Source organism: Muscardinus avellanarius (genome assembly GCF_963383645.1).
Source record: "Muscardinus avellanarius genome assembly, chromosome: 19".
NCBI classification, from domain to species: domain Eukaryota; kingdom Metazoa; phylum Chordata; class Mammalia; order Rodentia; family Gliridae; genus Muscardinus; species Muscardinus avellanarius.
In genome coordinates, this window is record NC_137805.1 from 42,363,236 (window position 1) to 42,390,700 (window position 27,465).

The 27,465-nt window shown below is 49.4% G+C and overlaps 1 protein-coding gene across 1 annotated transcript in view; it reads left to right on the forward strand.

Moving 5' to 3' along the window:
- MTCL2 (microtubule crosslinking factor 2) overlaps window positions 1–27,465 on the forward strand; it is a gene marked incomplete at both ends in the record, with an annotated part of 76,376 nt that overhangs the window by 32,554 nt on the left and 16,357 nt on the right. The window contains 8 exons of the mRNA XM_080716703.1: window positions 10,535–10,597; window positions 12,084–13,256; window positions 16,478–16,618; window positions 19,936–20,061; window positions 20,624–20,854; window positions 22,923–23,027; window positions 24,102–24,269; window positions 26,782–27,018. Of these exons, the coding sequence (XP_080572829.1) occupies window positions 10,535–10,597; window positions 12,084–13,256; window positions 16,478–16,618; window positions 19,936–20,061; window positions 20,624–20,854; window positions 22,923–23,027; window positions 24,102–24,269; window positions 26,782–27,018 (2,244 nt within the window). The remainder of the gene's footprint in view (window positions 1–10,534; window positions 10,598–12,083; window positions 13,257–16,477; window positions 16,619–19,935; window positions 20,062–20,623; window positions 20,855–22,922; window positions 23,028–24,101; window positions 24,270–26,781; window positions 27,019–27,465) is intronic.

Below are 27,465 nucleotides of genomic sequence, written 5' to 3' on the forward strand. Positions count from 1 at the left end.
AAAAAGAGTATATGTTGGTATTATTTGCTGCATTTTTGCCCTGTGTAGAGCCTGGCACAGAGCAGGTGCTGAAGAAACACTGCTCACCCACATCTGGGGCAGGTGTCAGGCCCAGCCCTCCCCAAACACCCATAGTCTCCAAGCATGGCCTGCAGGAGGCAGGAGCCTGTGTTATTTGCTGTTTGTCTCCTCCTTCCTCTCTCTCCTTCCTGACATGGTTTCTATGGAGACGAGGGTCCCTCAGCTGCAGCCACATCATCAGGATCTGCCTTTGCAGTCTTGACAGGTTGCCGAGGCAAAGCTGTCACCCGACAGGCAACACGAGCCCCTGGCCTGAGCTGATGCAGTTGCCATGGCGACAGCTCTTGGCGAACCAGAAGGGAAAGTGGCTCATCCTCGGCTCAGTGGTGGCACTGTGGCCCAGCTGGGCTGCTGTTCAAGAATCCTAACACCAGCCACCCCCTTGGCCAGTGCTATCCCTCCCAATCTAAAGTGGGAAGCCAGTGTCAGTGTTGATGCGATTTGTTATAACATAGCTGTTGTGTCTGAGCGCTTACCCTGTACCAGGCACCGATCCCAGTGCCCTCTCTGAGTACTCATGTTTAACCCTCTCCAGCCTCCCCACACGCATTGCGGGTTCCCATCGGGAATGTGTTGCTCTTTTCTTGACAGTTTTTTTTTTTAAATTTTGGTACTGGGGATTGAACCCAGGGACATTCTACCTACAAGCTACACCCCTAGCCCTTTTTATTTTTTTTACTTTGAAACAGGATCTTGCTAAGTTGCTGAGGGGCCCCACAAGCTAAGTTGGAAACAGAATCTCACTGTTGATGAGAGCTTCACTGAGTTGCTGATACTGTCCTTGAACCTGCAGTCCTCCTGTCTTAGCCTCCCAAGTAAAGGTGTTACAGGTGTGTGTACACACCCGGCTTAGGGTTCTTTAAATTATAAGGATGTACTCAGGCCAACTGCAAGCCTCCTAAGTTGTTGAGGCTGGCCTTGAACCTTTGCTCCTCCTGTCTCAGCCACCCAAGTACAGAATTACAGGCACGCTCCACCACTTCTGGCTTCTTCTTCGTTTTTAATCTTACTTTATTTTTCCTGGATTCTAGTCTGTTTTTAAATTGTGATTTAGTTCACAGACCCTACAAATCACTATTTTATTCTTTTTTTTTTTTTTTGTAGTACTGCAGATGGAACCCAGGGGTATTCTACCTCCGAGCTGCACCTCCAGCCCTATTTTTTATTTTTCATTTTGAAACAGGGTCTCACTGAGTTGCAAAGGGCCTCACTGAGTATCTGAAGCTGTTCATGAACCCATATCCTCCTGTCTCACCCTCCCAAATGCTGGGATTACAAGCGTGTGCCACCACACCCGGTTTACAATTCACTATTTTAAAGTGTACAATTGAGCTGGGCGTGGTGGTGCACGCTTGTAATCCCAGCATTTGGGAGACTGCGACTGGAGGATCAGGGTTTGCGGACAGCCTCAGCTACTTAATGAGGCCCTCTGCAACTCAGTGAGACCCTGTTTCAAAATAAAGAATAGAAAATTGGGCAGGGGGTGTAGCTCAGAGGTCAAATGCCTCTGGGTTCCATCCCCAGACCTGCAAAAAATAAATAAATAAATAAATAAATAAATAAAGGGTACAATTCAGTGATTTTTTTTTCCTGTATACTCATGATGTTGTACGATTATCACCATTTTCTCATTCTCATTCCAGACCATTTCCAGAGCTCTCAAAAGTAACCCCATACCTGTTAGCAGTCACCCCCACTATTCCCCTCCAGCCCCTGGCAACCATTAATCCACTTTCTGTCTCTGGATTTGCCTGTTCTGAACATTTCATTCAGATGGAATCATGCAATCTGTGATCTTTGGTGACAGGCTTCTTTTACTTAGCATAAGGCTTTTCAGGGTTTCGTTATCTATGTATCAAGACCTTGCTCTTTTTTATAGCTGAATCCATTACATGGGTAGGCCACATTATATTTGTTCATTCATCAGTTGATGGCATTTGGGTTGTTTCCACTTTTTGGCTGATATGAATAATGCTGCTGTGAATGTTCGTGTTCTACTTGCTGTAAATAAGAGTTTTCAGTTCTCTTGGGTATACAGCCAGGAGTGTCAATTGCTGAAGATGGATGGGACTGAGAGAAGACAGACGGGATTTAAAACCAGGGCTCTCTGTCTCCTGAACCCACACTGACAGCTACAGTGATGCCCCACGCCTTCCCTGCCCCTGCCAGGGGCTTTTCTAGGATCCTTTTTCTTGTATTTTCAGACCCTTGAAGAGAGCCAGGCGTGATGGTGCACACCTGTAATCCCAGGACTTGGGAGGCTGAGATAGGGAGGGAGGCTAGCAGGTGCAAAGCTAGCCTTGGCAGCTTAGTAAAGCTTTCAGCAAAAAAGTGAGACCCTGTTTCCAAATAAAAAAATAAAGGTGTGGGGGTATAGCTCAGAAGTAGAACATTTTACTGCAAATAAAAAATAAAATAGGGCTGAGGGTATAGCCAAAAAAGAAGGTCCCTGGGTTCTATCTACAGTGAGGGGGGAAAAAAAAAACCTTGAAGAGTGCTTATTATAAGATTTTCCTCTCTCTCAAACACAGATTTCTTGCCAGGATTTTCCACCTGACTAGCAGAAGGGCAGTGACTATGGTGTCAGACCCTGATCCTGTTGTTTCTGCACTCATCTGATGCAGTCCAGCCCGGCTGTGTGCTGCGGGTCAGACTCTCACTTGAAGCCCAGTGTGGTGGTGCTCGCCTATAATCACAGTACTTGGGAGACTGAGACAGGAGGATTAAGATTTAAGGACAACCCCAGCAATATAGAGGGTCTCAGCCACCTAGTTAGACCTTGTTTCTAAATAAAAATAAAAAAGGGCTCAGAGGTAGAATGTCCCTGGTTTCAATCCCTAGTACAAAGCATGCGTTTGGAGCTCCAGAGGCCTAGATTTGAACCTTGTCATTTATTTGCAAATGAATTTAACCTTGAACAAATCATGTAACTGCTCCAGCCTCTGGGGTCCACCCCCAGTACCACCAAAAAAAAAAAAAAAAAAAAAAAAAAAAAATTAAAAATAGGGCTGGGCGTATAGTTCGGAGGTTTGTTTCTTTATGAAATGGGAATATTAGGCTGGGTATGGTGGTGCACACTTGTAATCGCAGCATTTGGGAGGCTGAGACTGGAGGATCGCGGTTTGCGGACAGCCTCAGGTACTTAGGCCCTCCGCAACTCAGTGAGGCCCTGTTTCAAAATAAAGAATAAAAAATTGGGCAGGGAGCCGGGCGTGGTGGCCCATGCTTGTAATCCCCCATCTTGGGAGGCTGAGACAGGAGGATTGCACAGGTTCGAAGCCAGCCTCAGCTATTTAGTGAGGCTCTCAGCAACTTAGTGAGACCCTGTTTCCAAATAAAATATAAAATAGGTCTGTGAGTATAGCCCGGAAGTAGAAAGCCTCTGGATTCCACCCCAGTACCACCAAAAAAATAAAAAATAAAAAAAATTAAAAATTGGGCAGGGGGTGTAGCTTGGAGGTCAAATGCCTCTGGGTTCCATCTCCAGACCCCCCCACACACAAAAAATATAAATAAAATAAAATATGTCAGGGGGTGTTGCTTGGAGGTCGAATGCCCCTGGGTTCCATCCCCAGACCCGCAAAAAATAAAATAAAATAAAATGGGAATATTAAACTCTCCTTCCCAGATGTGTTTGTGAGAATTAAATGAGACAAGTGGATGACGTGCTCAGGGGGACAGGGGCTCGTGAAATACGGTTCCTCCTCCTCTCATCACCATCCCCATCACCTGTGGCTGTGGAACTGGAGGCGCCTCCAGGAGGCTTGCATCAGAACTGCTGGTGGCCAGGGAAGGGTGGTTCCGCCACCACCTGCCTCCTGCCAGGACATTTGCTTTGGGACTCACAACTAAACTTCTGTTTGTTTTCTTCCCAGGGGCTGCCCCCTAACCAGGAGCCACACAGCATGTGGCCATTCTGGAGGAAAAAGGTTTCTGTCTTTGAGGTTCATCACCTCTTCAGGTTTCTTCTAGAGCAAATGTGCACACAGCAGTCTGTTTTCAGGGAAACCTTTCTGACCCGCCCCCCCACAACACGCACACACGTGTTGGTGAACATCTGCCCAGCTGTTTTGGCAGCCAGCCCTCTTTGTTCCTGGGAAGGCTGTTCTTTGAGTCTTGGCCATACAGAAGCACGAAAGGTGTTGGGGGCAGAGGGCCCCTCAGGCAGCTCCCTGTGCTGGGCTGCAGGGGTTTCCAGGGACCACAGGGCTCAGGCTCCTAATAGCCACAGTTAGACCAGGGATGCTTAAAGGTGCCACCCGGGCTGCTCCAAGGCTGCTTTGTGAGTGGCTAGTGGGTAGGGAGGTTCCTTTTGCTTCCCAGGCCAGAGTGTGGTGGGGATGGGGGCGGGGGGGGAATGGGTCCTTCCCAAGCCTTGTGGCTGCCTTCCCTCTGGAGTCCTGTCCTGCCTCCAGGGGCCTTGGCCAGAACATCTGCTTCTTGGGCAGGGACTGGCGCTACCCCTGGGAGCTCCACAAAGAGGCTCTGAGGGGCCTGGGCTCCCTCCAGGGGTGCACAGCCCCCAGGCCCGGCCAGCTGCTGCCCTGCAGAGGAGAGGGAGGTCTTTGTGTCTCTGAGTTTCTCCTGCTTTCCTCCCAGAGCCACAGGGAAGTGTGGGAGGCCACATGACTTCAGCGCCTGGGGGAGGGTCCGGTCCAAGTTAGAATGGCTGGAACCGCTGTGCAGCTGCCACCTCCTTTGCTGAGGTCCTCTCCATGGAGCCGTCTCTGCCTGCTGGAAACATGGTCCATGACTTCATGGGGGAAGTCCATTTAAAAAATGGGCCAAACTTAGCTTCCCAACAGCTAATGGTATACACTTAGTAGAGAAGATTTGAAAATACAGTAGGAAAACAGGCATGGTGGCACACACCTATAATCCTGGTACTTGGGAGGTTGAGACGGGAGGCTTGCAGGTTCAAGGCCAGTTTCAGCAACTGAGTAGGACGCTGTTTCAAAAACAAAATAAAAAAGGCTACGCCGGGCGTGGTGGCGCACGCTTGTAATCCCCGCACTTGGGAGGCAGAGACAGGAGGATCGCGCAGGTTCGAAGCCAGCCGCACGCGCTGGCTTAGGAGACCCTGTTTCCAAATGAAAATGTAAAAATAGGTCTGGGAGTGTAGCCCGGAGGTAGAAGGGCTTCCAGGAACCCCAGTACCACCAAAAAAAAAAAAAAGGCTGAGGGTGTAGCTTGGAGGTAGAATGATCCTGGGTTTGATCCCTAATAACACATACATATACCACAGGAAAAAAAATACATAAGAATAAAATACCCTTCAACATTCAGGGACATTTCTATTTGGATGGAGGATAGGTATATTTCCAATGAGATTTATTTATTTACTTACTTATTTATTTATTTATTTATTTATTGGCGGGTCTGGGGATGGAATCCAGGGGGATTCAACCTCTGAGCTACACCCCCTGCCCTATTTTTTATTCTTTATTTTGAAACAGATTCTCACTAAGTTGTGGAGGGCCTTGCTAAGTAGCTGAGGCTGTCCGTGAACCGCATCTTCTGGTCTCAGCCTCCCAAATGCTGGGATTACAAGCGTGTTTTTTAATGTATACATACACACATACTTTAATGTGTGTGTTTAAATCTAAAGTCATATAAACTCAGTGGCACAAAAATGTTACAAAGCACATAAACACATACCTCCAAGGAAAGAGACAGCGGGTTCAGTGACCTTGGCTACGGGGCTAGGAGGCTGGGCCTGGGCTCCTCACGTCCTCCTCCGTACTTTTTAAATTCTGAACCATGTAAATGTGGTATCTACTCAAAAATGAAAATGAATGATCATCCAAAAAACAAAAGCCTTCCCTGGCCGCCTCCCACCGTTCTCCTCCGCAGCCCGACCCAGGATCAGCCTTCTCGTTTTCTTGTATGCTCAGCCAATGCACATTTCTGTGTATTTTTTAAATATAAAGATGGGATTGTGTTGTATGCACTGTTTTTGTAATGTGGTCACAGAGCCTGGGTATGGAGTTTTTTTTTATGCTGGATTTTGGGGGTTTTCATCTGCCTCAGTGCTTATTATAAAGATCAAAAATCACAGGGTCAAATAAACATGGGAAGGAAAGAACATCTAAAACAGCACCATCTATTTCAGTGTCTTAAACACAGAGCCACAGGTCTAAAAGGAGCTTCAGACCAGTCAGCGGCCGACTTGCAGGGAGATGGGAGGGGGGATGAAAGCGACACTGGCTTTATCTGCTTGGGGACATTTTCTACAGTGTCAATATATTTTTGTATATTAATTGATTTTTCAAAAAATGGTGTAGTGTGTGTGTGTGTGTGTGTGTGTGTGTGTGTGTGTGTGTGTTGTTTGTGTATGCTGGGGATTTAACCAGGGGCATTCTACCTTTGAGCTATACTTCCAGCCCCTTTTATTTTTTGTTTTGAAGCAGTTTTACTAGGTTGCTCAGAGTCTAAGATGCTAAAGCTGTCCTCAAATCTAGGATCCTCCTGTCTCAGCCTCCCAAGTGCTGGAATCACAGCTCTACTTTAAATTTGTCTTTTAAGTGTACAGTTCAGTGGTTTTTAGTGTATGCATGAAGTCAGGCACCCATCTCCACTCTCAAATTCTAGACTATTTTTGTCACCCCCCCAAGCCTCATGCCTATTAATAGTCGCTTCCCGCTCTGCCCTCTCCCAGTTCTGGGCCATCATCAGTTTGCTGTCTGTCTTGTGGATTTGCACTTCAGGTAAATGGCAAAGTATGACATGTGGCCTTTGTGTCTGGCTCTGTTCATCTTGAGGATGTCCCCAGGACTCATCTGGGTTGTCGAGTGAGTCAGGGCTTCATTCCTTTTGCTTTTCCACTGTGCGGACAGACCACATTTTGCTCATCCCATTCTTAACCCAATGGGTGTGTTTGGGTTTAAGGTTACTTCCTCCCTGAACGGGGCATCTCATAGACTTTACATGCCAGTGACTCTCACAACCCTGTAGTCCCAGTCCTGAGAATCGAATTCAAGGCCTTGCATGTGCTTAGGCAAGTGCTCTAGTACTGAGCTGTATCTCAAGCCCTTTTTATTTTGAGATAGGGGCTGGCTAAATTGCCCATGTGGTCCTCCTGCTTCAGATGGGATTATAGATAAGCGCCTCCACAGTCCCTCAATGGTACTGGTGGGCGCTCTACCTCTGAGCTACACCCTCTGTCCTGTAGAGTCCCAGGCTGGCTATGGATTTGCTATGGGGCCTTGGACAAGTCCCTAGCCCCCCTCTTTGGTTTCAGTAAATCGGGGCTTGGAAACTGGGTGTGGTGGTGCACACCTGTAATCCCAGTACTTGGGAGGCTGAGATAGGATTGAAGGTTTGAGACCAGCCTCAGCAAAGTAGTGAGGGCTTCAGCAACTTAATGAGACTCTGTTTCAAAATAAAAAATAAGGCTGAGGGTGGAGTGCAGAGGTGTAATGGCCCTGGGTTCAATCCGCAGTAACTCCCATCCACAGAAAAAACGGAGTTTGGATGAGATCCGTGGCTCTCACTGTTAGGGATGGGTGTGAGAGGTGAGGAGGGTTTGGAGTGAGCATGTGTCCAAATCACAGGGGAACATTTTCACAAACACAGTCCACCAACCCAGCTTGAAAGGTGGAAAGCAGCTGCAGAAGCATGGTTTCGTACACTGCCAGCATGAATCACCCTTCTCTTGGGAGGAAGTGTTCAATGGAATCATGCATCTAATTGAACGACTTGTTTAAACGGCTCGGAACTCCAGTAATGATGACTGTAGCATTTCCTCAAATTCCCCTCCAACACGGGGCTTGAGACATTGTTCATTCTTGCCTTCAGTAAGCTAGTGTTCCTGTTTCACCAGGTGTCACCAATAGACTGTATCCTCAGCTGGTTTGGATTTTTGCCAATCTGATAGGTGAGAAATGGCACCTCAGTGTAGTTTGCGTTTGCACCTCTCCATCACCAGTGGGGCCGAGTATTTTCCTACGGTGTTAAGGTCCATTTGCCTTCTTTCTCACATCTCCAGCCCGTTTTCCTGAAGCTTGTTGGCCTTTTAGTCAGGTGTGTATAGCTCTTTACATATTTAGGATAACAACCCAATATTATAAACTGCAAATATTTTTCCAATTTGTCATTTATATATTCTGTTACGGTGTTTTTTTTTTAATTAGAAATTGCTTATATTATTAAATACATCCCTTAATGCTTCTAAAATTTTCAATCTTAGCCGGATGTGGTGGCACACGCTTGTAATCCCTGCACTTGGGAGGCTGAGAAAGGAGAATCACACAGGTTCAAAACCAGCCTCAGCTACTTAGTGAGGCTCTCAGCAACTTAGTGAGACCCTGTTTCCAAATAAAGTATAAAACAGGTCTGGGAGTATAGCCTGGAGGTAGAAAGGCCTCTGGGTTCCACCCCCAGTACCACCAAAAGAACAAACAAAAACACACAAATAAAAGTAAAAATTTTAATCTTTATTTATTTACTTATTTATTTGTATTTTAGTACTAAGGATTGAACCCAGGGGCATTCTATTCTATTTTCTACTCTACTCTGTTTATTTTCTTTCTTTCTTTCTATCTATCTATCTATCTATCTGTGGTGCTGGGGCTTGAACCCAGGGACATTCTACCTTTGAGCTATACCCAGCCCTATTTTTTATTCTTTATTTTGAAACAGTCTCCCTAAATTGCAGAGGGCCTAAGTAGCCGAGGCTGTCCAAAAACTGATTCTCCTGCCTCAGCCTCCCAAACTGGGATTACAAGCATGGTGCCACCAAGCAGAGCTTTTTTTTCTTATTTTAAAACAGAGTCTTGATACATTGCAGAGGGCCTCACCACATTGCCAAGTCTGGTCGTGAACCTGTGATCCTCCTGTCTCAGTCTCCCAAGTACTGGGATTACAGGTGTGCACCACCACACCTGGCTAGATTTTTGGATCCTTATTTCTCAGTCTCATGCTTATTTCTACATCTCCTGTGCAATTTTATTTTTTGTATCCCTGTTCAGTTTATTTATTAATATTCATTCTGAATTCAAGTTCCTGGGAGATTCAGCTCCTGGAGGCCAGGATTCCCTCTGAGGTAGAGATTTACATGCACAGCTTTGCATGCAGAGGGAAAGCATCTCCTTGGCTATAACTCTGCCTCACATTAGGGAATGAAGCAGAGATAGAAGTTGAGTCAGACCAATGACCTCAGCCAATCCCATGGGGAGCTCTGGAGCTAGGATTGTCCTTTGGAGTTGAGGCAAGGGGCCATGGGCTAGTCTTTGGATGTGGGCTCCAGCTAGAGAGGGCATGTGACCGTAGATAGGGTGGTCCCCTTCAACCAATGGCTATCACCAGAAAGGATCCTCAGCTAAGAGGTCTGATCTGGGGGAATGAATATTGTTGTTGCTGTTGTTGTTTTGCCGGTCTGGGGATGGAACCCAGGGGCATTCGACCTCTGAGCTACACCCCCTGCCGTATTTTTTATTCTTTTTTTTTTTTTTTTTGCGGGTCTGGGGGTGGAACCCAGGGGCATTCGACCCCTGAGCTACACCCTCTGCCCTGTTTTTTATTCTTTAGTTTGAAACCAGGTCTCACTGAGTTGCAGAGGGCCTCACTAAGTAGCTGAGGCTGTCTGCAAACCGCAATCCTCTGGTCTCAGCCTCCCGGATGCTGGGATTACAAGCGTGCGCCACCACGCCTGGATTTATCCTTTATTTTTTATTTATTGATTTTTTTTTTGGTGGTACTGGGGGTGGAACCCAGAGGCTTTCTACCTCCAGGCTATACTCCCAGACCTATGTTATATTTTATTTTGAAACAGGGTTTTACTAAGTTGCTGAGAGCCTAAGTAGCTGAGGCTGGCTTCGAACCTATGTAATCCTCCTGTCTCAGCCTCCCAAGCACAGGGATTACAAGCGTGCGCCACCACACCTGGCTTATTTTTTTATTTAATTTGAAACAGGGTCTCACTAAGTTACAGAGGGCCTCACTAAGTAGCTGAGGCTGTCCTCAAACCGTGATCCTCCAGTCTCAGCCTCTGGAATGCTGGGATTACAAGCATGCGCCACCACGTCTGGTTCAGGGTCTTAGTCTTGAAGTAGGGGTCTGGGAGGGTACCATGGCATCCTCCCCAGTACTTGGTGTACCTCATTCACCGCTGTGTTCTCTGTACCTGCCTGTGCCTGGCGTATGATAGGTGCTCAGGAAATCTCTGAAGAATGAATGAAAAACAAACAGAAGAAGCGCAGATTCCTAGTTCTTGGCTCAGGCTGGCTGGATCAGTGTGGAGTTACAAAAGGGGAGGCTTGGGCAGGTGTATTCAGAGTCATCTCCACTGCTTCTGGTTGGCGGCCCAGTGGGCAGGTCCCGGGCCCCCTCTTGCTCAGTAGCTAAGGCTGGGGCTGGGCTGGGATGGGGTGTCAGTGGGGCCTCAGGCCTGTCTGCCCTTTGCATGGGCATCATCCTTGGGAGCTGTCAGTTTTGACTTTTTCTCTCCTTTCAGCATTCCTTGAAGAAAAGAGGGACCCGTTCCCTGGGGAAGACAGAGAAGAAGCCTTCAGTGCAGGTATGGCTGGCAGCCTGGGAAGGGCCCAGCCCACCACAGCGCCCACTATTCTCCCCTGTTCATCCCTCCGACTCACTGCCACTCTGCGTCCCCAACCACGCTCAGCCCCGGCCCAGCAGGCTGGATGACAGAACAGACAACACAGCCCAGAGTCCAGAGTTGGAGGCCTTGAGCTTGGCTCTGCCATGGGATCCCTCGGTGATCAGGGCGAGCACTTCAGCTTCCTGGCCTCAGTTTCCCCATCTGTCCCTGTCTTGTGGGTTTGTCCTAAGACTTAGGTAAAGTGCAGCGACAATTGCCTGACAGAAAATCAGCAGTTCAGCTTGTACCCCCAGGACGTGGGAGGCTGAGACGGGAAGACACCAGGTCCTTGGCCAGCCTCAGCTACTGAGTGAGGTTCTCCACAACTTAGTGAGGCCCTGTTTCAAAAATAAAGAATAGCCGGGCATGGTGGCACACACTTGTAATCCCTGCGCTTGGGAGGCTGAGACAGGAGGATCGCGCAGGTTCAAAGCCAGCCTCAGCTATTTAGTGAGGCTCTCAGCAACTTAGTGAGAGAGACCCTGTTTCCAAATAAAATATAAAATAGGTCTGGGAGTAAGTATAGCCTGGAGGTAGAAAAGCCTCTGAGTTCCACCCCAGTACTACCAAAAAAGAAAAACATAAAATAAAAAATAAAGCTGGGAATGGTGGCGCACGCTTGTAATCTCAACATTTGGGAGGCTGAGACAGGAGGATCACTGTTTGCAGACAGCCTCACCTACTTACTGAGGCTCTTGGCAATTCAGTGAGATCCTGTTTCAAAATAAAGAGTAAAGCCAGGCATGGTGGCTCATGCTTGTAATCCCAGCATTTGGGAGGCTGAGACAGGAGGACTGCGGTTCAAGGACATCCTCAGCTACTTAGTGAGGCCCTTTGCAAGTCAGTGAGACCCTGTTTCAAAATAAAGACTAGTCGGGCGTGGTGGCTCACTCTTGTAGTCCCAGCATTTGGGAGTCTGAGATCGGAGGATCGTAGTTCGTGGACAGCCTCAGCTACTTAGTGAGGCCCTCTGCAACTCAGTGAGACCGGGTTTCAAAATAAAGAAAAAATAGGGCAGGGGTGTAGCTCGGAGGTCAAATGCCCCTGGGTTCCGTCCCCAGACTCGCAAAATAAATAAATAAAGAAAGAAAGAAAGAAAGAAAGAAAGAAAGAAAGAAAGACTAAAAAATAGTCCTGGGGGTGTAGGTTGGAGGTAGAATGCCCCTGGGTTTCATCCCCAGTACTGCAAAATAAATGTTTTAAAAAGTCACCAGCACCAGCTGTGGGTGTCATCCTTGCTGAGACATCCTATCAGTGCTCCGTCTCTGCTTCCTCTGGACCTCAGCTCCATATGAGCCGGCCGCAGTCTGATTCAGTTCTGTGTCCCAGCACATAGCTGGCCCCAAAATGCTGTGGCTGGTGCTGAACGAACTCTAACCCTTCCCTGGTCCTTGTCGGACCCCAGGAGGACAGTGCGGACCTGAAGTGTCAGCTGCACTTTGCCAAGGAGGAGGCGGCCCTCATGTGTAAGAAGCTGACCAGGCTTGCCAAGGAGAACGACGGCATGAAGGAGGAGCTGCTCAAGTACCGCGCACTCTACGGCGACCTGGACGCCGCGCTGTCCGCCGAGGCACTGGCCGACGCCCCGCACTCGCGGGAGACCGAGCTGAAGGTGCATCTGAAGCTGGTGGAGGAGGAGGCCAACTTGCTGAGCCGCCGCATCGTGGAGCTGGAGGTGGAGAACCGGGGCCTGCGGGCCGAGATGGACGACATGAAGGACCATGGCGGCGGGGGCCCCGAGGCGCGGCTGGCCTTCTCGGCGCTGGGCAGCGGGGAGTGCGGGGAGAGCCTGGCCGAGCTGCGGCGACACCTGCAGTTCGTGGAGGAGGAGGCCGAGCTGCTGCGACGCTCCTCGGCAGAGCTGGAGGACCAGAACAAGCTGCTGCTGAGCGAGCTGGCCAAGTACCGCTCGGAGCACGAGCTGGACGTGACACTGTCGGAGGACAGCTGCTCCGTGCTCAGCGAGCCCTCGCAGGAGGAGCTGGCGGCCGCCAAACTGCAGATCGGCGAGCTCAGCGGCAAGGTCAAGAAGCTGCAGTACGAGAACCGCGTGCTGCTCTCGAACCTGCAGCGCTGCGACCTCGCCTCGAGCCAGAGCACGCGCCCCATGCTGGAGACCGACGCCGAGGCCGGGGACTCTGCCCAGTGCGTGCCCGCCCCGCTGGGCCAGGTGCACGAGCCCCACGGGCCCCGGCCCCGCAGAGCCCGCGAGGCCGAGGCGCTGCCCGGGCTCAGGGAGCAGGCCCTGCTCGTCAGCAAGGCCATCGACGTCCTGGTGGCCGATGCCAACGGCTTCTCGGCGGGGCTGAGGCTGTGTGTGGACAACGAGTGCGCCGACTTCCGGCTGCACGAGGCCCCGGACAACAGCGAGGGCCCCAGGGATGCCAAGCTCATCCATGCCCTCCTGGTGCGCCTGAGCATGCTGCAACAGGAGCTGAGTGCCTTCACGCGCAAGGCAGACGCGGCCCTCGGGGGCCCTGCCAAGGAGCAGCCCGAGCCCTTCTCGCTGCCCGCCTTGGGCTCCCAGGGCCCCTCCAAGGAGATTGTTCTGGCCAAAGACCTCGGCTCGGAATTCCAGGTAAGATTTCCCAGTCTCAGGTTCTGTTACTTTTATTTTCTATGAACCGTGTACTGGATCATAACATATAGGCAGGGAAGGGCAGGAAGACAAGTGCAGGGCTTGGTGAACTTTCCGCAGGGACACACTTGTGTAATTTTCACCCAGAACTTGCCCAGCACCCCAGGCGCCTCTAGTCCAGTGACAGCCTCTCTTGAGTTAGCTTTGTCTGCCTTTGATAGTCATATGCATTGAATTAAGCGCTACAGACCCACGTGGTCTGGCTTTCACTCAGCATTATATTGGTTGCATATGACCAAGGTTTGTTTATTTTTATTACTAGTTATGAGTCCACTTCCTCGTTTACTGGGCACAGATATTGACCCTGAGACCCTTTTTGCTCTTTCGGATCTCTTTTGTAATTTTGTATTTTATTTTATTAATTTTTTTTTTTTTTTGCAGTACTGGGGATTTAACTCGGGCATTTACCTCTGAGCTACACCCCCAGCCATAATTTGTATTCTTTATTTTGAAACAGAGTCTCACTAAGTTGCTGAGAACCTAAGTTCCCAGTACTTGGGAGGCTGAGACAGGAGGATGCGGGTTCATGGTCAGCCTTGGCTACTTAGTGAGGCCCTCTGCAATTTAATGAGACTCTGTTTCAAAATAAAGAATAAGAAATAGGGCTGCAGGTGTAGCTCAGAGGTAGAATGCCCCTAGGTTAAATCTCTAGCACCATTAATAATAATAATAATAATAATAATAATAATAATAATAATGATGATGATGATGGAGTCTCTGGGCACAGGTGTACACTTGTAGTTCCAGTGACTTGGGAGACTGAGGTAAGAGGATTGAAAGTTTGAGGCCAGCCTGGGAAGCTTAGTGAGACCCTGTCTCAAAGTAAGAAATAAAGAGGGCTTGGGATGCATGTCAGTGGTAAAATTTAATCACCAAATACTGAAAAAAAATTCATTCTTGGAAAAGTAATACATAAATATTCAAAGAGTTTCAGAAGAGCCTGGCATGGTGGGACATGCTTGTAATCCCAGCATTTGAGAGGCGGATCGAGGTTCATGGACAGCCTCAGCTACTTAGTGAGGCCCTTTGTAACTCAATGAGACCCTATTTCAAAATAAAGAATTAAAAAATAGGGCTGGGGTGTAGCTCAGAGGTAGAATGCCCCTGGGTTCCATCCCCATTACCACAAAAAAATAAATAAATAAATAAAAGAGTTTCAGATGCTAGGCGTGATGGTACACACCTGTAATCCCAGTATTTGAGAGGCTTAGACAGGAGGATTATGGGTTTGAGAGCAGTCTCAGCAACTTAGCAAGACTCTTAAGTCACTAAGACCCTGTTTCAAAATAAAAAGTCAGATAGGGCGAGGGGTGTAGTTTGGAGATGGTACCCTCAGTACTACTTCCTACTGGTACCACTGCTAATAGTTTGCAGTGGCGCTGTCCGATGGGGTCATCTCTGCCAGGCATGGCTAGGAATGGGAGAGTGTACACCTAAAACATGCAGAGCCCTGAGTCCCATCCCTTGCACCACTGTGGTGGGGGCTCAAATTAATAAGAATTACATAGCATTACAAATTCGGTTCTTCAGTTGCAATAGCCACACTTCAAGTGCAAGTGCCTGTCTCCAGGTGTTGTGTGTGTCTAATTGCAGAGGTCCAGAGTATTTCTCTCTTGCAGCATGACCCCCTAAACATACTCCACATACACTGCTACATAGGCACACCTTCACCCAGATTCTTCTATGTTACACCTACTATTACTTTACAATTAATTTTTCTCATGTAGTCTATCCATGTGTTCATTTTCCTTTATAGTTCATATTTTTTTGTGTTTGGTGTTGGAGATTCCATGATGAGACGCCTGCTTCCAAGGCCCTTATCATCTAATGGAGAAGGGTTAATCGAAATATCACACCAGTGGGATAGAGGATTACCTACTTGGGAGGGTGAGGCAGGAGGATTGCAATTTTGAGGCCAGCCTGGCAATTTAGGAAGATCCTGTCTTGAAATAAAAAATAAGTAAAATAAAAAGGCCTGGGGATGTAGCTCAGTGGTAGAGTGCTTATAGCATGAATGAGGTCCAGGTTTCAATCTCCGGCACTGTAAAAAATAAAAATAATACAAGTGAACGTGAAATTACAGAGAAGGAGGGGTCTGAAGGGAAGGTAGGCCCTCTAGACAGCTCAGATCAGAAGTCGAAGGGCAAACCGGGCGTGGTGGCGCACACTTGTAATCCTAGTTCTTGTGAGGCTGAGACAGGAGGAGCGCAGGTTTGAAGCCAGCCTTGGCAACTTGGTGAGACCTTCCACAACTCAGTGAGACCCTGTTTCCAAGTAAGAAATACAATTGGGCTGGAGGTATAACTTGAAGGTAGAATTGCCCAGGGTCCAATCACCAGTACCAAAACAGAAAAGGGAAAAGAAAAGAAATGGAAGGACATGGTGCAGGCAAGGACCAGAGCAAGAGGAGTGAGGCCGGGCTGCAGTGAGCAATGATCTGCATCCTGAGAGCAGCGGCAGGAGCCTTTCCACGCCTGTACAGAGATTCACTCTTTCTTTTTAGCAGGAACACAGTGGTGCTGTGCCATAATTTCTTTAACTCCTGCCCTGTTGATCTGGCTTTTTTTTTATTTATATTTATTTATTTATTTATTTATTTATTTATTTGGTGGTACTGGGGGTGGAACCCAGAGGCCTTCTATCTCCAGGCTATACTCCCAGACATATTTTATACTTTATTTGGAAACAGTGTCTCACTAAGTTGCTGAGAGCCTCACTAAGTAGCTGAGCACTGGGCTTCGAACCTGTGCCATCCTCCTGTCTCAGCCTCCCAAGTGCTGGGATTACAAGTGTGCGACGCCTGGCTGATCTGGCTTTTTAAAGCAAGGAGACTGCCCCTGGTGAATCTCGCTCTTATTTTTTGCAGTAGGAGTGAGCTGGGACCACACAGGTATAGACAGCTGGGGTGGTTTCAGGTTTGTGCACAAGACTGGCATTCACAAAATTAGTGTTTTCACTCACTGCTTACCTACTCATTTGTCTTCTGTGCATGGTCTCCAGTGGTGGCACTGGCTGTGGAGGCTGGGTGGGGATGGAGGGGCGAATCTACCGGGATCCTAGGTGGTCAGCACCTCCTCCGGGGCCCTGGGTGGGCTGTTTCTGCTCCCCTTGGGCCTCTCCATGTTTTCTTGGTTCTCTTCTGCCTGTGCCTCTGGGTGTAGCCTCCTGACTTCAGGGACCTGCCAGAATGGGAGCCCAGGATCCGAGAGGCCTTCCGCCCTGGTGACCTGGACTCCAAACCTGACCCCAGTCGGAGCTTCAGGCCTTACCGAGCTGAGGACAACGATTCCTATGCCTCTGAGGTGGGTCTGGGCCTGGTCAGGCAGGGGGCCGGCCGGGAGGAGAGTGGCCGAGGCCTTCCAAAACAGAGTGATGAATGGAGGGCGACAAAATGAGTTCTGAGCATTCCATTTGGTTCCAAGCTTCCTGGCAGCCAGGGCATAAAGGGAAATATGGAAATTTGGTCCATTTTCATGGCCTAGCCAAAGAAGCTGATGAGCTTATCTGAAGAAATTCATTTTTTCCCCTGTATATTTAATAATTTCGCTGGAAATTTAATAACTTATGTTATTTAATGGAACTACTAATTTGTGCAGTAGGGAGGCATCAGTCTCTACAGTCTGGCTATTTGGGTTCAGATTGGGACTTCATCAGCCCTGTGTGCTGGTGCATGCCACTTGAGAGGCTGAGACAGGAGTGCAGGTTGAAGGCTGGCCTCAGCAATTTAACAAAGCCTCTGCAACTTATTGAGACCTGTTTCAAAATAAAAAATAAAAAGGAGAGCCAGGTGTGGTGGTGCAGCTTGCAATCCCAGTACTTGGGAGGCTGAGACAGGAGGATCCAGGTTGGAGGCCAGCTGTACCACGAGAAGGTAACAGTTGCTCTAGTGTTGCAAGGATTCGCTTACCCTTGAGTTTCAGCTACTCAGTGAGACCCTCTGCAACTCAGTGAGACCCTTTCAAAAATAAAGGATAAAAAATAGGGCTGGGGTGTAGCTCAGAGGTAGAATACCCCTGGGTTCAACCCCAGCACCACAAAAAATAAAAATGAACCAAGTGTGGTGGCACATTCTGGTAATCCCAGTATTTGGGAGGCTGAGACAGGAGGATTGCAGGTTTGAGGACAGCCTCAGCAACCTAGTGAGACCCTGTTTCAAAAAAAAAATAAAATAGGGCTGAAGGTGTCGCTCAGAGGTAGTTCAACCCCTTGGGGGAGGGTATGGAGGGGGATTGTGGATTTGTTGTATAGAACTCTTGGCTGTGAAATCTTAGATAAATTTCTTCAGCTCTCAGATTCTCATTTGCTCACCTATTGAAAGGAAGTCCCTCATAGGACAGGGTTAAATACATGAGAAGTCTTAGCTTCAGGCCCAGTGCATGGGTGAGGAGGATGGTGTGGACACATCGCTTGGAGTCAGGGAGCTTGAGTGTGGTGTCAGCTCTGCCAGCGTGGCTGTGTGATCTTGGACACATCCCCCCTTCCGGCCCCAGCTCTCCCATCCGTTCCACGAGAGGGTTGTGATGACTAGCATTGCAAGGGGTGAGTTTCAGGTGATTATGAGTTCCTCCCAAGCCTTTTTTTTTTTTTTTGGTACTAGGGATTAAACCCAGAGGTATTCTACCATTGACCTCTACTCCCAGCTCTCCACTCCCAGCCCAGCCCCCACTCTTTTTTTTTTTTTTTTTTTTTTTTTTGCGGGCCTGGGGATGGAATTCATTTTATTCTTTCTTTTGAAACAGGGTCTCATTAAGTTGTGGAGGACCTCACTAAGTAGCTGAGGCTGTCCATGAACGTGATCCTTTGGTTTCAGCCTCCTAAATGCTGGGATTACAAGCGTGCGCCACCACACTTGGCTTCCCACTCCTTTTTTTTGAAACAGTCTTCTTAAATTGCTAAGGCTGGTCTCAAACCTGCAATCCTCCTGGCTCAGCCTCCCAGGTACTGGAATCTTAAGTGTGTGCCATTATGCCTAACTTAGTATCTGTTCTTATGATCTTATTATATAGCCATTGTAAGCAACAAATAGCTATAATAAAACCTCTAAGCAGGATTGTATAAAGATAAAAGAAGAAAGTCGAGATCACAATATCATTAGGTAGTTAACTACTGTTTACATTTATTATGTGTGTTCCTGTCTTTTATTTTGTAATAATACACTAATAAAAGCCAGGCGTGGTGGCGCATGCTTGTAATCCCTGCACTTGGGAGGCTGAGACAGGAGGATTGCACAGGTTCAAAGCCAGCCTCAGCTACTTAGTGAGGCTCTTAACAACTTAGTGAGACCCTGTTTCCAAATAAAATATAAAATAGGTCTGGGAGTATAGCCCAGAGGTAGAAAGCTCCTGGGTTCCACCCCTAGTACCACCAAACAAAAACAAAAACAAAAAAATACTCTAATAAAGGAACATATCCTTAAGTATACAATTGAACCTTAAATATACGGTGAACTAGTACAGCTGTACTGGGCATTGAACCCAGAGGAGTTTCATCTCTGAGCTACACCCCCAGCCCTATTTGTATGTATGTATGTATGTATGTATGTATGTATGTATGTATTTTTACAGTATTGGAGATGAACCCAGAGCCATTCTACTTCCAAGCTACACCCCCAGCCCTATATTTTATATTTTATTTTATTTATTTATTTATTTATTTATTTTGTGGTACTGGGATGGAACCCAGGGGCATTGTACCTCTGAGTTACACCCTCAGCCCTATTTTTTAGTTCTTATATTTTTATTGTTTTTTGTTTTGTTTTGTTTTTACGGGTCTAGGGATGGAACCCAGAGGCATTTGACCTCCGTTTCTTTTTCTTTTTTTTGAAGATTTAAAGAAGTTTATTAAAAGATAGAAATACAGAGGATAGGTACAGCTCCATACCAGACTGGCATGGAGGGGTGACTTGAATGAATACACCCTATTCTTTATTTTAAAACAGGTTCGCGCTAAGTTGCAGAGGGCCTCACTAAGTAGCTGAGACTGGCTGAGAACCTGGGATCTTCCTGTCTCAGCCTCCCAAGTACAAGAGTATACCACCAGGCCCAGCGTAGTTTTTAATTTTTAAACAGGGTCTTGCTAAGTTACACATACTGACCTTGAGCCTATAATCTTCCTGTTTTAGCCTCTCAAGTACTGGGGTTATAGGCATATATCACTGTGCCTGGAAAAAAAAAATCATGCTACTTGAATGAAGATATATCAAGCACATATTTAGTTCCTACCATTTATTATTTAAAATTCTCTAGATCTGTGCAGTTAACCGTTATCCTCTGGTCTCAGCCTCCCGAATGCTGGGATTACAAGCGTGGGCCACCACGCCCGGCTTTGTTACTCTTCAAATGAATTTCAAAGAGAAAAATCATCAAGTGAAAATTATAACAACAGCTACCAGTGTGTGTTCTAGGTTTAATTTTTAATTTTTTTAATTAAAAATTTAGATTTAATTTTTACTGTTTTATTTAATTGCCATGACAATCACTGGGGTTGGCATAGCCATTGTGCCTGGTCTGTACTTGAGGGGCAGCAGGCTCCCACTTCCACTTCCCACCACGCTCATCCTTTGACCATGCCTCCTCATGGTACCCTCCCCTCCTCATCTGCATCCCTCTCCTCATCCTAGATCAAGGAGCTGCAGCTGGTGCTGGCCGAGGCCCATGACAGCCTGCGGGGCTTGCAAGAGCAGCTCTCCCAGGAGCGGCAGCTACGCAAGGAGGAGGCTGACAACTTCAACCAGAAAATGGTTCAGGTGGGTGATGCTGCGCCTTCCCTACACCTGCTGCAGCTTCTCTCAAAGCTGAAGGCAGAGGGCCGGGGCCCTCCCTCCCTGTGAGGTACCCCCATCGTACAGTTGGGACAGCTGAGACCCAGAGAGCCGAAGTGCACTGGCCAGAGCTGCACATCAGGCTGAAGTGCAGCCGGGACTCTAACCCAGGCCTCCGGTGCTGTCTTAGCCACGAGCCAGCAGTGCTTCCTAGGATACTGCATCCCCTGGCCTGCCTTGGCCCCTGGGGGCCCTTCGCTCCCCATCACCTCTCTCTGTTTGTTGTTCCTTCACAGTCTTCATTCAGTGTGACTGGCGCCCTGTAGGTGCTCAGTGTATGATGATTTTAGGGGTTTTTTTAGCCATGCAGAGCTGGGTACCGATTCTAGCTTCTCCATGGGTTTGTATTTGTGGAAAGTTACTCTTCTCTGGGTAGAAGGAGCTGCTGGTGGTGGAATCCCCAGCAGGGATCACCAATGGGCACCACCTGGTTTCCCCTCTGCCCTTGACTGACCTGGCTGCGCACACTGGCTCCTGTTGTCTGCAGCTGAAGGAGGACCAGCAGAGGGCGCTGCTGAGGCGGGAGTTCGAGCTGCAGAGTTTGAGCCTCCAGAGGCGCCTGGAGCAGAAGTTCTGGAGCCAGGAGAAGAACATGCTGGTGCAGGAGTCTCAGCAGTTCAAGCACAACTTCCTGCTGCTCTTCATGAAGCTCAGGTGGTTCCTGAAGCGCTGGCGGCAGGGCAAGGTTCTGCCCAGCGAGGGGGATGACTTCCTGGAGGTATGGCTGTGCCTGGGACTGGGGGGCTAATGGGGGGGCATGCGACAAGAGGGACACAACACTTTATGTCAGTATTCGTGTATTTGTAGGGAAATACCAGTGGGCTGTTTCTCCAGACTTGTTGGGGCTGTGGACACATGGTATCTTTCTTTTTCTTTTTCTTTTATGTGGTACTAAAGATGGAACCCAGAGGCATTTCTACCTCTGAGCCACACTCCTGGCCCTATTTTTTTTTTCTTTTTTTTGCAGTTTTGGGGATTGAACTCAGGGGCATTCTACCTAGGAGCTACACCCTCAGACCTATTTTTTATTCTTTATTTTGAAACAGAGTTTCTTTCACTAAATTGCTGAGGGCCTCACTAAGTAGCTGAGGCTCCTGTTTTAGCCTCCCGGGTACTGGGATGGGATTACAAGTGTCTCCCACCCAGCCTATTTTTCTTTTTCTTTTCTTTTCTTTCTTTTTTTCTTTCCCATTTCTTTTCTTTTCTTTCTTTCTTTTTTTTCAGTACCTGGGATTGAACTCAGGGGCATTCTGCTTCCAAGCTACACTCCCAACCCTAATTTTTATTTTTGATTTTGAAACAGGATCTCACTAAATTGTGGCTGGCTTTGAACCTGTAATCCTTCAGTCTCAGCCTCCCAAGTACTTAGAATCACCCCAACCTGATTTTTATTCTTTATTTTGAAACAGGGTCTAACTAAGTTGCAGAGGGCCTCACTAAGTAGCTGAGGCTGGCTGCGAACTGGCCTTGTCTCAGCCTCCCAAGTGCTAGGATTACAAGCATGGGCCACCACTCCTGGCTACTATGTTATCTTTCTAAATCCTGAAACAGTCTGAATTCCAAAGTTACCTTGGGGCTGGGGATTGTAGCTTAGTGGTAGAGCATGTTCTTAGCATGCATAAAGCCCAGGGTTCTACTTCTAGTACCAAAAGAAAAGGAAAAAAAACACACACACTTGGCTCCAAGGATCTCAAAGGGTGAATTGTGCACCCGACTATGTACACATCATCAAAAGACTGGACGTAGCAGGGCAAGTGGAGCAAGCTTGTAATCCCAGCATTTGGGAGGCTGAGAAAGGAGGATCGCAGTTCGCAGACAGCCTCAGCTACTTAGTGAAGCCCTTCACAACTCAGTGAGACCCTGTTTCAAAAATAAAAGAGACTGCCGGGCGTGGTGGTGCATGCTTGTAATCCCCGCGCTTGGGAGGCTGAGACAGGAGGATCGCACAGGTTCGAAGCCAGCCTCAGCTACTTAGTGAGGCTCTCAGCAACTTAGTGAGACCCTATTTCCAAATAAAATATAAAAAGGTCTGGGAGTATGGCCCGGAGGTAGAAAGCCTCTGGGTTCCACCCCCAGTACCAAAAAAAAAAAAAAAAGAAAAGAAATAAAATAGGGCTAGGAGTGCAACTTAGAGATAGAATGCCCCTGGGTTCCATCCCCAGTACTTCACACACACAAAGGTATTGAGTGAAAAAATGAATGGGTGATGATTGAACAGATGAGTCAACACCCAGTCATGAGGCAGCTTCCTCCTGTTTCACTTCCATCCTGAGCCAGTGTTCTCATGTCCTGAGTGGCCCCAACTCCTGCCCAGAACCCATCAGCAACATGTCCTATTTCCCAGGAAGGGACCTCCTTCCCCAGCCTTTGATCATCTCATCTGCCGTCCTGGGTCATAGCAGATCCTAAGGTCCTGTGGTCTCTGTATTCCAACCTCAGCACTTTGGCCAGCCTGTCATTAAGATTCTTTCTTTTCTTTTTCTTTTTTCTTTTTGTGGCACTGGGGACAGTTACTCAGAAACTTTCTGGGATGCCTCATGGCCCTTGGGGCAGAAAGGATGTTATGGGGGGTCAGGAGCTGCCAGCTGGGCCTGGACGGTGCCCAGAGGTCAGCGTCAAGGTGTGGGAAGGTGTGCAAGGCTAGGGGGCCGCGGTCCGCCTGAGTCATGAACCCCTGCAGCCTTTTCCTGCCTGGCTGTGCAGCTAGCCGGGGTCCCCGGGCCTGAAGCCTTGGAGCCCCAGGCTGGCGTCCCCCACTTCCTATTGAGTGTGGTTTTCACAAACAGGTAAACAGCATGAAGGAGCTGTACCTGCTGGTGGAGGACGAGGAGCTCAGTGCCCAGCATTCTGATAACAAGGCCTGCACGGGGGACAGCTGGACACAGAACACGGTGCGCCCCCAGCCCCTTCCCCGGCCTGTCCGCTCCTTTGTCCATTCAGTCAGCACCTCCTCTACCCTCCCTGGGCCATCTCTGCGCTGGACAGAGGAGCTGCCCACGGGTGCTAGTGCCTGGGCACTGGTCTCCAGTTTCTCAGTGCTGTGGGGTACATAAGTCACCCCCGGGCGGCCATAGAAAGCCAGATGGTGGACAGGATCCCAGACAAGACAGTGGTTACTTCTGGTTGAAGTAGAGATAGTATCAGAGAGGGAGTCATGGGTGATGAGTTTTGAAGAAGGAGTAGGAGCTCACCTCGCAGAGGCCCACTCTGGGCCAGACTGTGCGCAGAGGTGCTGAAGGGTGTTCTGGGTGGCCTGAAGCTTGGGACGTTCGTGTGGGGGAAGGACATCAAGCCAGGGTCCTGTGATCTGGGATTAAGAACTCTAAAATCCCAGTATTTGTGAATCTGAGACAGGAGGATCACAAGTTCACAGCCAGCCACAGAAACTTAGTGAGACCTATTTAAAAAAAAAAAAAAAGAAAAAGAAATAGGGTGAGGGGTGTAGCTTAAAGGTAGAACACCCCTGGGTTCAATCCCCAGTACTGCAAAACAAACAAGTAAAACGCCTCTAAAATCCGTCACAGAGAGCAGGGTGGCAGTCTTCAGGGCTCCCTGGTGAGCTCAGGTGCTCACCAGGAAAGGAGGCCATCAGCCCAGGACAGAAGATTTAGCGGGCAGTCAGGTACAGCTGGGGCAGCTCTGGGGGCCTGCGGTGGGTCAGAGACACTGGTCCTGACTGAGGGGAGGCTCATGGCCCAGGAGCTGCAGAGTCTTGCAGAAGCCAGATGATGCAGCTCCATTAGGTGGAATAATGACTAGTAAGTGTAGGAGTTTGCTGAGGTGAGGTAGGACGCACACCCCCCGGTGGCCAGGGCTGGGCTGGTCATCCCCGTGTGGTGGTTCGATATCTGGGGAGGGCCCCGTCTGAGGCTTGCTGGGGTCCAAAGCTGCACTCGCGGGTGAGTTCCCTGAGGCCAGGCCCTGGCCCTCCAAAGCCCCTGACCCCGGCCTTGCCCCGCCTGCAGCCCAACGAGTACATCAAGACGCTGGCCGACATGAAAGTGACGCTGAAGGAGCTGTGCTGGCTGCTCCGCGACGAGCGCCGCGGCCTGACGGAGCTGCAGCAGCAGTTCGCCAAGGCCAAGGCCACCTGGGAGACGGAGCGCGCCGAGCTCAAGGGCCACGCCACCCAGGTGAGCCAGCCAGACGCTTCTCCCTCCTGGGGGCCGCCACACCCCCAGGTCTGGGAGCAGGAGGCCCCAGCCAGGCCCCTGGGGTCATGAAACCCTCACTGCAACTTGTGGCCCAGAGAAGGCAAGAGACTTGCTGGAATCATGCCGCCTGGGGACCAGAGACGTTGGGGACCTGGAGTCAGTGGGCCAGGGAAGGAGGGCGGGGGCTGCGCGGGGCCCACGGTAGGGCTGGGATGCTGACGTACCTGTCCATGCCCACCGTGTCCTGGACACACCTGCCTGGCCTTTCATTGCCTGCTGACCTCATCCAGACCCCGAGGAGAGGAATTTGGTTCTGCTCTGTGCCTGGGAGCAAGTTGCTGCCCCCCTCTGGCCTGATAATTAAGAAGGGCGGACCTGCCGGGCGTGTTGGCACACGCTTGTAATCCCCGCGCTTGGAAGGCAGAGACAGGAGGATCGTGCAGGTTCGAAGCCAGCTGCGCGTGCTGGCTTAGGAGACCCTGTTTCCAAATAAAAATGTAAAAATAGGTCTGGGAGTGTAGCCCGGAGGTAGAAGGGCTTCCAGGAACCCCAGTACCACCAAAAAAAAGAAGGGCGGGCCTCCCCTGTGCAGAGAGGGTGTGGACTCCCTGCGTGGCCCCGGCCTCCTGCACCCTCAGCCCGCCCTGCTGCCCGCCGCCTTCCACCTCCCGCCCCAGGAGGTGGTTACTCTGACTTCTGCAGGACAGATGGCAAAGGGGTTAGGTCGCTCTCCATCGTCTCCCAGTGCCAGACCTGACCTTGTTCCCTGAGCCTCCTCCCCTGGCTCCGTGACCACCATTCCGTCTTCTTCCCAGTGCCCTGGGGCCCCGTGTTCTCCTCCCAAGCCTCCTGCAGGTCTCAAGCCCCTGCTCATCTGCACATTCCCTGTGTCCTCTGCTCTCACTGTGCCCCTGCCCAGCCCCTTGGGGTTAACACCCCAGCCCACAGCCAGTGGGTGGGGATTGTGCGATCATGAGGTCACACATTTCCTCCCTGCCACCCCCAGGTCTGGGTGTCATGCTGAGGCGTCATGCTGGGGTGATTCCTACTTGTATACATTACATAACTGTGGGTGCACGTGTGTGCACGTGAAGCCTGTGGAGGACAGGGTGGGGCCCAGCTGTCCTGGAGGGGAGATAAAGCATGTCCCCTGTTGACCAAAGCCTGTATGCTGATAAGAGTTGACAGATATCATGAGAAGCAGTAACTAGGTGCCAGCTATGTGACCTGGACAACTAATTTGACCCCAAGAGCAATCTCCCTTTAAAACAGCATGGAAATGGTAATTAAATTGCAGCATTTTCTTTTTCGCATTTTTTTCTTGTGGTGCTGGGAATTGAACCTAGGGGCATTCTACCTCTAAGCTACACCCCCAGCCATTTTTATTTATTTTAATTTCTGCAGTGCTGTGAATGCAACCCAGGGGTATTCTACCTCTGAGCTACACCCCCAGCCCAATTTTTTATTCTTTATTTTGAAACAGGTTCTCACTGAGTTGCAAAGGGCCTCACTAAGTAGTAGCTGAGGCTGTTCATGAACTGAGATCCTCCTGTCTCAGCCTCCGAAATGCTGGGATTACAAGTGTATGCTGCCACACTTGGCTTTATTTTTTGTTTTGAAACAGTTTTACTAGGTTTTTGAGTCTCCCTACTTTGCTAAGGCTGCCCTCGAACCTGCATTCCTTTCTCAGCCTCCCAAGTACTTGTTTAGATTGCAGGCATGCACTACCATGCCCAGCTTATTTATTTTTGTGGTGCTAGGGATGGGACTCAGGGTTTCATGCATGCAAGACATGCAAGACAAATGCTTTCCCACTGAGTCATATCCCCAGCCCAAATTGCAGAGTGTTTCTGAGGATGCTGGGAGGGGATGCCTGAAAACCCCACAACTCACAGCTTGACTTCTAGACAGAGCTCCACAGGCTGGGCCTGGTGACACACACTTGTGATCCCTGGACTTGGGTGGCTGAGACAGAAAGATCACAGGTTTGAAGCCAGCCACGAGAACTTAGTGAGACCTTGTTTCAAAATAAAAAAGGTGCCGGGCGTGGTGGCGCATGCTTGTAATCCCCGCACTTGGGAGGCAAGAGACAGGAGGATTGCGCAGGTTCGAAGCCAGCTGCGTGCGCTGGCTTAGGAGACCCTGTTTCCAAAATGAAAATGTAAAAAATGGGTCTGGGAGTGTAGCCCGGAGGTAGAAGGGCTTCCAGGAACCCCAGTACCACAAAAAAAAAAAAAAAAAAAAAAAACCAAAATAAAAAAGGCTGGCGGTGTAGCTCAGAGGTAGAAGACCCCTGTGTTCAGTCCCCGGTACCACATACACCAAAAAAGGAAAGAAAGAAAGCGCTCCCCTGCCCTCAGTGTGGAGTCGGGCATTCCTGGTGAGGGTTTTTCACCACCTCTCTCCCCTTTCCCTGCTGGAGGGAGGGGAGGAGTGGGGAAGGCAGAGCAGAGGGGCCTGCTGCTGCCAGCTGCCCACTGCTCCACCGCAGATGGAGCTGAAGGCCGGGAAGGCAGGGCCCGACTGGAAGGCGGCGCTGCAGCGGGAGCGTGAGGAGCGGCAGCACCTCCTGGCCGAGTCCTACAGTGCAGTGATGGAGCTGACGCGGCAGCTGCAGATCAGCGAGCGCAACTGGAGCCAAGAGAAGCTGCAGCTGGTGGAGCGGCTCCAGGGGGAGAAGCAGCAAGTGGAGCAGCAGGTGAAGGAGCTGCAGAACCGCCTGAGTCAGGTGAGGCTGGCCCGCCTGGGGAAGTCGCTGCAGGGACATCCGGGAGTAGGATCTCCTTAGGTGTAGCCAGATCCAGCTGCTCAGTGAAGCCTGGGATAGAATCGCCTTCAAGTATACCTGAATCTTGGTGCTCAGAGATTGCAGCAGAACTTTCTCTCTGCCTCAGTCTGCTTTCCTCTTCCTCTGTGTTTCGCTCTTTATTTATTTATTTATTTATTTGCGGGTCTGGGGATGGAGCCCAGGGGCTTCGACCTCCGGCTATAGCCAGCAGCAAGGAAAAGGGCCTGCTTTGCTTCGGCTTTGCCAGTTCTTGTGATCCCCAATCTTTGAGATATTTTTCCATTTTGTGGTTTAGAATGCTGTCTTACTGTTTTATTTGTTTGTTTGCTTTTGCAGTACTGGAGATTAAACCCAGAGGTATTCTACCCCCGAGCTACACCCCCAGCC